This window comes from Podarcis gaigeae (assembly GCF_964106915.1).
Source record: "Podarcis gaigeae genome assembly, chromosome: Z".
Taxonomy (NCBI): Eukaryota; Metazoa; Chordata; class Lepidosauria; order Squamata; family Lacertidae; genus Podarcis; species Podarcis gaigeae.
The window spans coordinates 10510864-10523011 of NC_139691.1; the positions used below are offsets into that span (position 1 = coordinate 10510864).

General features: G+C 44.1%; 1 protein-coding gene across 2 annotated transcripts in view; it reads right to left on the reverse strand.

The window, feature by feature from the left end:
- Positions 1-471: 471 nt before the first annotated feature.
- The window catches only part of C5 (complement C5), a 72660-nt gene continuing 60983 nt past the window's right edge, over positions 472-12148 (reverse strand). For both annotated transcript variants that reach the window (XM_083721582.1, XM_083721581.1), the window contains exons 36-41: positions 9755-9860; positions 8106-8192; positions 7133-7222; positions 4027-4110; positions 2985-3123; positions 472-1300 (exon numbers count right to left, since the gene is read on the reverse strand). In XM_083721582.1, the coding sequence (XP_083577708.1) occupies positions 1171-1300; positions 2985-3123; positions 4027-4110; positions 7133-7222; positions 8106-8192; positions 9755-9860 (636 nt within the window). In that variant the 3' untranslated portion in view covers positions 472-1170. The remainder of the gene's footprint in view (positions 1301-2984; positions 3124-4026; positions 4111-7132; positions 7223-8105; positions 8193-9754; positions 9861-12148) is intronic.

The window sequence follows — 12148 nt, forward strand, 5'->3', positions numbered from 1 at the left end:
GGGATCTGGAGAACCAAATCTTCTCCATCCCTGTCTTACAGGATTAGATCTCAACCAGGAGCTCAGTCCAAAAGCAAGATCCATTGGGATAAGTGAGTTTGGATTGTTGGCGGTTCTTGGGCTTTCCTGACTGAGTCCCAACTCAGCCAGGGCTACACTGGTGTAAATCACTTACCTCAGCTGAACTGAAGATAGGCTGGTGCAAGCCACTCACCCTGGCTTATCCAGCTGAACTTAAACCAGTGTAAGTCCCCCTGAAAGAGGCATTCTGGGGGTATAGCAGGGGCAGGACAGGGCAAGAGACCTACACCAATTGCCATTAAGCTCACTCATATAATCTAGCACCTTGGTGGAACTTAGCCAACAAAAAGGTACCTTAAGTAGGGCATAAATGACACTAGCTTTCTATAATTAGGGTTGCTCTGCTGCTTAGCTGAGGTTAGATCCATTGAAATCAAGGAGACAAGATCGTTATGATTTAAGTCCCATTTATTTTCTAAACACTAACAATGACTTAGAATGTCTCCATACAGCTGCTGCAATGCATATTCCTAGCAACAACAACAAAAGAGCAAAATACAAAATATGAATGGTGATAACTTTTGAATGCAGAAGGAAAACATATGGAATAGAGATGGACTCTTGGTGAATTATTAGGATAATTATTAGGATTGTTAGGCTCACCCACATTTCTCTTGTCCCACTGCTTTCCCCTGAGAAAACTGCTCTTTAGCACTCAGTCGGAACAAATGACAAACCTTGTTTTCTCCAGATTGTCGTTTGCTCTGATTTAGTGGTAAAAAGCAGCTTTTCCCTATGTAAGGAGCAGGGCAAGGGGAGAACCACTCAGACCTATGCTGTCCAAGCATGAGACAAGCAGATGTGTGGACAAGTCCCATGTTGGGCAATGTATTATGTATTGGATATTATACATTGTCCACAGTACTGAAGCATGCAACACCTCTCCCCCGCCCACTTATATTAAGCTCATTGTATTATAAACACACAAAAACTGAATTCTCAGATACTTCCAAGAAAAATAAGTGCTATTTTATATGTAGGCAGATACAGCTCTCCTTGTTTAAAAGGCTGGGAAGAACCATAGGAAAAAAACATGTCCCGGGAAGCTTTGATCAGTCTGAAGACTGTTCACAAAAGTTTTTTAGTAGTTTAACAACCATTGAGAAAGAGATCTTCCACAAAATCCTCCATTGATTCTACAAAGTCATGGCACAAAGCGCAAGATGAGTCAGTAGGCCACCATTCAATCCAGGTCATGGCATCTAATGGATACTGGTATCTACAAAAAAGGGAGAAGGAAAGGGGTGTGGGAAAATGATTGCTTGTACATAAGAGCATGAGCAAAGTTGCAGGGTGCTTTCATAGCTAAAAAGGGACGCAGGTGGCGCTGTGGGTTAAAGCCTCAGTGCCTAGGACTTGCCGATCGAAAGGTCGGCGGTTCGAATCCCTGCGGCGGGGTGCGCTCCCGCTGCTCGGTCCCAGCGCCTGCCAACCTAGCAGTTCGAAAGTACCTCCGGGTGCAAGTAGATAAATAGGGACCGCTTACCAGCGGGAAGGTAAACAGCGTTTCCGTGTGTGGCTCTGGCTCGCCAGATGCAGCTTGTCACGCTGGCCACGTGACCCGGAAGTGTCTCCGGACAGCGCTGGCCCCTGGCCTCTTAAGTGAGATCGGTGCACAACCCCAGAGTCTGTCAAGACTGGCCCGTACAGGCAGGGGTACCTTTACCTTTACCTTCATAGCTAAAAGCATCCTTGGAGCATGATCAACGCGTGGACAGCTCATGCTGTCCTAATGATTGGTCCACGTAACATAGCCTGATTGTCTGCGTGGTCTAGTGCGATGGTCCTTATCTGCTGGCTTAGAAAAGGTTGCATTCCTTGTATTTTGTATCTTCCTGACTTTACACAATAAAGGCTGTGCTGCAGCAGCTCTGGGGCAGCCAGATTTCTTCAACCCATCTCTGTGTGAGACTGATTCTTACTGATGGCGAGCTGGTTCTCGTCAAAGGGGCATTTTAAACTAAGTGAAATAATGGAAGGAACGCAAACTGCTAAAGTAAATTTGATGGATCTGGCCAATGATGCGTGTCTTGGTCATTTACAGTTTACACTACTGCAAGATGCACTACATGGGACTGTCTTTGAAGAGTGTTCAGATACTCAGCGGGTACAAAAAAATTCATTCTGTTTTAATGCTTAATTTGTTCTAGCAATTTCATTAGTTTCCAAGGGTGGTCATACACCATGTAGGGGGCCTTCTTTGCATCAAAAGGCAGTCTAAAAATATTATCATAACTAACTAAATAAAAACCTGCATGTCTATTTTCTACTGTAGGTAGTGCTCAGGGCACAGTGCTAAAACTGTACTATACATTATTGAAGGAGAGATGTCCATTGAACATTTAACTTTATACATTTTAAAGGCTGTCACCAATTAAGTTCTACTCAGAGAAGACCCATTGAAATGAATGGTTGCTCTCTCCACATCCTCTCTTCACCCCAGTCTACCAAAAAAACAACAACCCAACTTTCAACTGCTCCCTGAAATACTTTGGGTTGTGGCCAACTGAACTGTACTGAACTGTAGACCTTTTGAAAATAATGGAAATAGTCTGACATTGGGTTCAACTCTTTCTCTTGCAATGCAGAGGTGAAGAATACATTTGGGTAATCTCCAAAATAACACTATTACCACGTCACCTCTTCCCCATCATCCCAAATATTGCTGCTACAATCCTGATGTGTAGAATGGAGTATCCTGTTCAGGTTTCTAAGCAGCTAGTCCTGTTCTCTTCCTGAATACTCCATTCCCTACCCCCTCTTCATTGGGCTATTTATTGGGATCCCTACTTAGGTTTCTCCCCACCCCCACCTACATAAGATACCCTCAACTTTTCTCTAAATTAAAAAAGCCCCGAACGTAGTCTTTACATATCATGCACTGTAAATCCAAGCTTACTTACTTGGCATTGGCACCATCTCCTATCTTCAAGGCCTCTTTCCCCATGATCAGGTAATTCTCTCCTGGATTAAGCTGAACATCGACACATGAATTCTTTTTAATAAAGATGACTTCTGAGTTCTTCTGAGCAAAAGCCTCCCCTGGAATAAAAATAGGAGGTTAGAAGGAGCCCAAAGGCCAGCTAGTAGTTCTGTCATTTCTGCAAGACAGAATCACAAAGACAAAATTTATATTTGTTGTTCTGCCCATGTTTGCCTCTGACCCCGCCCAACACTGGCATGCAGCCCTCAGAAGGCTGCCCAGCTGGGAAGGTGGTGCTTGGGGTGAAAAATGTTTCCCACATGGCCATGACTTCATGCTCTCCTCGTGGAATACTGGGGGGGGGGGGTCTTCCTGAGATTAGTAAAGGTAAAGGGACCCCTGACCATTAAGTCCAGTCGCGGATGACTCTGGAGTTGCGGTGCTCATCTCGCTTTACTGGCCGAGGGAGTACAGCTTCCAGGTCAGCATGACTAAGCCGCTTCTGGCGAACCAGAGCAGCGCACAGAAATGCTGTTTACCTTCCCGCCGGAGCGGTACCTATTTATCTACTTGCACTTTGACGTGCTTTCGAACTGCTAGGTTGGCAGGAGAAGGGACCCAGCAACGGGAGCTCACCCCGTCGAGGGGATTTGAACTGCCGAACTTCTGATAGGCAAGCCCTAGGCTCTATGGTTTAGACCACAGCGCTACCCGTGTTCCTGAGATTACTGGATGACAACTCCCACAATTCCTTTGGTTAGTTAAACAATCTATGGCCTTTTAAACGGTGGTAGGGTGTTGTTACTATGTCATGTGGTTTTGTGTTTTTATATTGTAAACCACTCTGTGGTCCTTGGATGAAGGGCGGTATAGAAATTTAATCAATCAAATAAACAAACAAATCTCTGGCCATTGGCTTGATGGGGATTGGGACTCGAACAGTAACTGGAAAGCCACAGGGTTCGCTGCTCCCGTTGTATCTTAATGGAATCATTTCAGCTCATGATAACAAATGCTCTCACCTCTTTTATAGAGATCTAGGACAGTTGCGGTGTATTTAACAAAGCTTCCTTCTGGCTTGGAGGACAGGATATTCACTTTATAGACTACAGAGGAGAAATAATAATAATAAAAAACCAGTAACAACAACAATGCTGGACAAAGGTTCATTCTTGAGTTTGTTCATTAAAAGTGACGGTAAGAGCCTCTGCATTTTCTCTGAGCAGAGGTGGAAGGCTGCTATCACCAATTCCCACCATCAATAGCAGACAGCATGTTTTCATCTGTGACATCCAGTTAAGTCATTTTTGTTCCCCTGGGAATTTTAATTTTAAATAATTGTTTGTATTTTAAAATGTTGTATTTTAAGTTTTGTATTTAAAGTCACAAGAGGACTACCTCCAATGTGGGCTGAGGAGGTTTCAGTTGTTCAGCTCCACTCCACTGCCACAGGACCGGGTTCTGATGCATAGTAGGAAAAGGTCAAAGGACAACACCAGGACTCCCCCATGGACATCTTGAGGGCTTCCCTTTGGGGCATCTGGTTGCCACTGTGAGAACGGACTAGATGGGATCTTTGAACTGACCCAGCAGGGCCCTTTTTATAGTCTGAAGACCAGCCTTAGGGCAGGAAATGCCCCCTAAATAATCTTGGCACCTTGTTGCTTATATTCCTGAACCATATTTGAGCACAACTTTTGCTGTGGGGGTCTTTTGTAAGTTGTCTGGGAGCCTCCTGGGGCTATAAAGCAGGATATAAGTATTCTAAATAAAAATTTAAAAGGGCTGGAAGGTTGCTGAATTTTAAACACTAGACATTAAATTTTCACTATTGGTTTAGTTGGTATTTGGGCAATTTGCTTACAGGATTTAATTTGCTTTATTGCACATCTTATTGGGATTTTTAAAAAATAATAATTAAGATTTCCCCATATTACAGTAAAATAACAACTACAAAAATCAAATAAATAGAATATGGAGTCCTCTCTTAAAAGTAATTATTGGTTAACTCCCAGGTCACCGTTAACTACAGAGTGATTTAGTAGTCAGACTATCTGTCTCACTGTTATCAATCACTAAATAATTATCTTCTGTCAGCAGGAGCTAACAGAGAGACAGCCGAATCACTATTCCTCTCTCCTGGAAGTCCAGGCATCTTATTGTTTTAATTGGAATTACAAACTGTTCTGAGTTTAATATTACACCGGGTGACATATATAAATATAAAATTAAAGATAATCTCCAGAGGGTGGAAAGTTTGGGCATTTGCTAGAATACCAAGAACGGCAGAGGAGCCTGAAACCCTAAGAGTGCAACCATTTCTATATTTTTCAGAGTATCCAAGATAATCAAATGCAATACAAGAAAATGTGTACTTTTAATACCCTGCCTTTTTCACATGGGAGGGAGGCTGCACCCGAGGGTCCCAAAATCACTGGCCAGTAAGATTATACAATATCTGAACCTGATTTCCATGTTGCATGCTTGCCAGAACACAGTAAAATGGAAGCAGCCAATATGTTGCCCTCAAGATACTAGACTACAGCTGGCAACAGCCCTGGAGAACTGAACATGCTCATAATTTGCTCTTAAACATTCTCAGGCACAATTTGAGGCCACTGTATCATACTATAGTACCCATCTCCAAACCGCAGTGTTGCTCCTTTACATCCCCCCCCCCATCTTTGATTGGGGTGTTCTGAGCATCATTAGGCCCTAACTGAGAGATAAAATAATTCAGTTGATAATTATTCTTATCTTGCTAGATCAGGCTGGAAGGTCTCCTAGATCAAGCTGACCCAGACACTACCACCTAGAATCTTACACCAGCTCTGGAGTGCAGGATATACTTTTCCATGGGTCTTGAAGCTTGGAAAGGATGCAGACAGAGGCTGAACCTCTTCTGAGCATGCTAAGACTGGTCAGGTCTCTTTAAACAGAGGTTGGATCAGTCAGGACCATGGACAGTTCCCAGTGGGCCCTACTAACTCAAGAATTCACTCCTGTTGGGGATGTTGTCTAGCAGAGAGCTGGAGCTATATGGAGCCTTCAGCCTTTGAGTCAAGTAAGAAGGCCCACATCCTCAGACTGGGAGATCACAAGGGGAAGTGCTGAAGGGTACTGTGTCTCTTTGTGACACAGCCTGTACCTCTTCTGCTTCATGGCACCATGATTACACAAACATAAGAAGATCAGGTTGTTGGCCCATCTAGACCACAATCCTATTCTCCCCTAGTCCACAACCCTGTTCTCACAGTGGATGACATGATGGCAAGCACACAAGTCTCAACGGGAAACACACAATCAGGACTTGATTGCAACAGAATTCTCCCTACTTGTACTTCCCAGCAACCCATATTGCCTCCGACTCTTGAGGGAGAATATATCCATCATGGCTTGGAGACATTGATGGCCTTCTCCTCCATGAATTTGTCTAATCCTGTATTCCAGCTTCCTGGACAGCTTTTAAAACACTGCCCTGCTGGTCAGATTCTAACTGTCATCAAGTCAGCTGTCTGAGGGACGATCTGCCCTGTGCTCCTGCTTGGTCATTAGCACCAGTTCTGTTCCTAGATCTGATGGAGGAAGGGTGCTTTCAGGGAAGAGACTGTTCTTTATCAAGCCCAAGATCACAATAACCACCACTGACACTGGCTGTAACTTTAATAACTATAACTTGGAAGAACTTGTGCTTGCTTAACCCTCCTCCCTCCCACTCCTTTCTCCTTGTGTGTCGTGTCTTTTTAGACTGTGAGCCTGACAGGAGGGGCTACCTTCATACTATTTTTGAAGGGTACAGCCTGACTCCCTCCTTTGGCAACCTTCACAGAACTCTAGCCCAATGGTTGCCATCAATTTGATTTGAATTAATTTTATAATGAAATGATTTTAGAATGTTGTATTTTTTTATTGTTGTTAGCCGCCCTGAGCCAGGCTTTGGCTGGGGAGGGCGGGATATAAATAATAATTATTATTATTATTATTATTATTATTATTATTATTATTATCATCATCATCATTATTATCAAGCCTTTCTGAAACCTTTCTGAGTTAAAAGGCAGAGTAAAAATGCTGAAAGTAAATATGGGGGGGGGGACGAATAGCATGCACCAACCCTTAAAATCTTACCATATGCAATGTCCTTCTGGCATGCCACTTCATTCCGAGAATTGAAACTTATAGACTCATCCAGTCTTTTCTGCATGCGACCACATTCCGCTATATTTGAGCAAAACAGAGAAACAGCACAAGCAGAAACTTTTTGCCTTGTTCCAACTTCCTTCCCCCCGCCCTAATATCTGCTTAAGTTGTTCCAGTTCAGCGAACCAAGAGAATCCTTTAATTCTTCCTACAAAGCAAAGGGCAGGGGACTCAAAAAACAGCCCAATAAGGCTGAGCGACCTCAGCAGCCATGGAATTCTGAATTACTGTTGTGGGAGGGGAACAGAATGGAATGGCTTGAAGGTTGGTGTGGCTGGCTGGAACATTTTGTTGTAGCTCACACTTATAAATTCCTATTAACAGCAGGAAACACTTTCACACTAAGGCCTTCAATGCAATGAGTCACACTACACGATCCTGTAATATATTAGCAATTTAAACATTGGCAGCAATGTCACTTGGGAAGTGAGTTCCATTGAAGTCAGTAGGAATTTACTTGCATGTAGAGTGAGGGGGAGATTTGATTCCATTCTTATTTAAAGCCAAATTTATCAAATTTGCACTTTCTAAAACAATATGAGAACCAAAACATGACCACCCTCAAAATGTGCACTTATCTGAAATTTGCTATGCTGTTCTACATCCAAACAATATTTTTATGTATTAGGGGAACATGTGCACAAATATGAATATATTAGTGAAAATAACATTAAAAAGGCATTGTGCAAGCCAGCTCTCCTAATATATTAGTCAAAACTGATTACAAAAAAAATTGTTTATTGGAAGAAATTTTGAAGAAATTTTATTAGCGTTTTTTTAAAGGAAAATTTGCAAATTGCTACAGAAATGTGGGGAACTGAATTGAAGATTGGATAAATCAAGCAAAGAGAAATAAAGCTGGCAAATTATTCCATCCCCATTTGCAGGAAAACATTTTTACCTTCCATACATTTGCACTCTACCCCTTCACAGAGTCTTACAAGTGAGTCTTCTCCATAAGGATCGTAAAATACAGAGCACTGTTTATCTGTGGGAAATCAAAGTTTCAGAAAGACAGAGAGTGGTGGGTGTCAAAGTCCCACGAGCCAAGATGTAAACAAGAATACAGAGCAATTCTACTGAGAAACTCAGAAAGAATTCGGAGCCCTAATGAGGACCAAGTAAGATGTGAAATTATGGACCTGACTGCAATTAGCACACGTGTCTTTTGTTATGTAAACAGCAGCAGATGAAAAGCCTGAGCAGCTTTGGAATAGTGTGGTGTGGCTAGGGGGAGATTTTCTCTCATCTCTTCAAAGCTACTGTTTGCATTTCAGGGGAAACTCCTCTTGACACCAAAGAGAGTTGCTTCCCATGAAAAGGAAACAACTACAGAGAGGAGATTTTTGTTGCGATCATGACAAAGAAGGAAAGAATTCAACTCCCCCACCCCACAGCTCCTTGGCCACTCCGACTTCTTCATAGCAACTCTTTCCATAACCAAGAACCCTGTGTAATTAATTGCATTCATGCAATTAATGTAATGTCACACCACTCTGACTGGTGCATGACTGGCTTCAGACATGACAGAGGTGTGGCTCACGTGCCCTTGGGCTGGTCCTCTGATGGTCTTACCCAGCGGAGGCAGCACTGGTGTAAGCAGCACCAGGTGGCTAGGGGCAGCCCCCATTCCCGGTAATATCCTCTATATAGTGTTGCTCCAGGGTATTGTGGGAAATTAAAATGGCAGCTAAGCCCAGTCACCTGGTGCTGCTTGGAGGGCTGGGCCAGGCAAATTTATTTCCGGGAGGGCTCAGGGCAGGGATCAATGATGGACCCTCCTGAGATGCCAGAGTCCTGGCAGCTGCTCAAGGATGCAAGCACTAGCGCAAGTCCAACTGTGAAGATCAAGTGGGGAAAGGGAACAGAGGGAAGCTGCCTTATCCCCTGTCAAACCACTGCTCCATCTAGCCCAGCACTGTCAACACTCAATGGCAGTGGTTTTCCAGATCTTCAGAAAGAGGTCCTTCTAAGACCTGCCTGGATTGAAATTTGGACCTCTTGCACCCAAAGCCTGCTATATACTGCAGAGTTCTCGAAAACTTTTCATGCTGGTGACACACTTTTTAGGCATGCATCATTTCGCGACACAGTAATTCAGTTTTACTAGCAAACCAAACTGTTATGTACTGAGTTGAATAGGATTCAGAATGCAGCAGTCTGATTGGTCCTAGAACAATAGGATTCAGAATGCAGCAGTCTGATTGGTCCACAGGAGCCACCCAATCCAGCTCCAGGTGAAAGTGAATCCGCAACCTGATTTGCCTACAGGAGATTCCCGGAATTAGCCAATCATGTGGGGCCCATTGTGTAAATAATGTATATAAAGCAGGCATTTTGGGGGAACTTCCATTCCTCGCTACTATAAGCTGAATAAAGAGCATGAAATCCACACTCGACTCCAAGTATATTTCACAAACTAATCCCTTTCCAGCCCCAGGAGAAGAGCAGGGAGCATTCGCACGACACACCTACACACTGCAGCCGACACACTAATGTGTCGTGACACACAGTTTGGAAAGCTCTGGCTTAGAGGAACTGTCTCCTTACCAGGGGTGTGATATTCATACACTGTGAAGCTTCCTGGGCTTGCCATTCCAACACGGAATACTTCTGTTACTCGGAACCCAATGCACAGAAATTCATTTGCTGGAATCTTATTGGAAACAGAATACAAGTTAGGATGGATTGACTTGAGGAATTTCCCCACAACCATGGGGCCTATTTTCCCCCAATCTCCTTGCATTGTAAGTCCAGAGAGCCCGAGTTCATTCATGTCATGGGGAAGAAATGTAAATTTAGCCCCAGGGAAAAAAATTCAATGAAATCTACTTGTGGTGTATGGCAAAAAGGTGGCACCATGCAGGGCAATGTACCCCCCCCCCCCGCTAATTCCACACGAACATTCGCCCTACAAGCACAGGGCAGTATCCAAATCACTCTTTCCATTAGTATAAGGATTTCCATTCTTCCAATGAAACCTCATCACAGCGCCCTCCCCAAATCTGCTCTGAATGGTTAGTGCTGAGCTAAGCAATGGCTTGGTATGTTGTCCAAACCCAGGTTCATGGTTCAGCCAAGGTTTGTCTTATGATTTATGGCATGTGGTTTGTATGGGACAGCTAAACTGCAACCTCAGGAAACTGCCTTATATAGAGTCAGATAGCTGGTCCATCTAGCCTAATACTGCCCACACTGCCTGAGAGTGGATCCCCTGGAAATCAGGCACGTGTGTTTCTGAGCCCTATCTGGAGAAACCAGTGATAGAGCCTGGACCTTCTGCATCATCATCATCTTACTGACCCAGAGACTGACCCAGAAACTCCAGCGGGTGCAGAATGCCACGGCGAGACTCCTTACAGGGTCCTCGCTGCGAGATCACATTCACCTGGTGCTATACCAGCTGCACTGGCTCCCGGTGGAGTACAGGATCAGGTCTAAGGTGCTGGTAAAGCCCTATACGGCCTAGGAACCTTGTACCTATGGGACCACCTCTCCTGGTATGTCCCACAGAAGAACTTGCGGTCTTCAAACAAAAGGTCCCAGGCCACAGAGAGGTTAGGCTGACCTCATGTAGAGCCAGGGCTTTCTTGGCTGTGGCTCCAATCTGGTGGAACGCTCTGTCATAAGAGACTAGGGCTCTGCGGGACTTGACATCTTTCTGCAGGGCCTGCAAGACAGAGCTGTTCCACCAGGCCTTTGACTCCCTCCTTTGGCAATCTTCACAGAACTTTAGCCTAATGGTTGCAATCGATTTGAATTGAATTAATTTTATAATGAAATGATTTTAGAATGTTGTACTATTTTATTGTTGTTAGCCGCCCTGAGCCCAGCTTCGGCTGGGGAGAGCGGGATATAAATAAAATTTATTATTATTATTATTACTTTTATTTGTACCCCTCCCACCTGACTGGGTTGCCCCAACCACTCTGGGTGGTTCTGCCACTGAGCTATGGACCTTCCCATGGCTCAGTTCAGCATAATAGTGCAAGCAGCAAAATGACCAGGGAGAAGCAAAGTGGCCAGGATCTTCTCTTCTAGAGCCTACACATTTTGCACTAAGCCATGGTCTGATTTATGTGCAAATCAGGCAGAGCTAAGCACCTCTCCTGAGAAATCTCTATGTGGGACAAGAAGCTACAGTTAGAACTGGATATGGAACAACTGATTGGTTCAAAATTGGGAAAGGAGTACGACAAGGCTGTATTTTGTCTCCCTGCTTATTTAACTTATATGTGAAAGGCTGGGCTGGATGAATCCCTAGCTGGAATTAAGATTGCCGGAAGAAATATCAACAACCTCGGATATGCAGATGACACAACCTTGATGGCAGAAAGTGAGGAGGAATTAAAGAACCATTTAATGAGGGTGAAAGAGGAGAGCGCAAAATATGGTCTGAAGCTCAACATCAAAAAAACGAAGATCATGGCCACTGGTCCCATCACCTCCTGGCAAATAGAAGGGGAAGAAATGGAGGCAGTGAGAGATTTTACTTTCTTGGGCTCAATGATCACTGCAGATGGTGACAGCAGCCACAAAATTAAAAGACGCCTGCTTCTTGGGAGAAGGGCAATGACAGGCCTAGACAGCATCTTGAGAAGTAGAGACATCACCTTGCCAACAAAGGTTCATATAGTTAAAGCTATGGTTTTCCCAGTAGTGATGTATGGAAGTGAGAACTGGACCATAAAGAAGGCTGATCGCCGAAGAATTGATGCTTTTGAATTATGGTGCTGGAGGAGACTCTTGAGAGTCCCATGGACTGCAAGAAGATCAAACCTCTCCATACTGAAGGAAATCAACCCTGAGTGCTCACTGGAAGGACAGATTGTGAAGCTGAGGCTCCAGTACTTCGGCCACCTCATGAGAAGAGAAGACTCCCTGGAAAAGACCCTGATGTTGAGGAAGATTGAGGGCACAAGGATAAGGGGACAACAGAAGGCG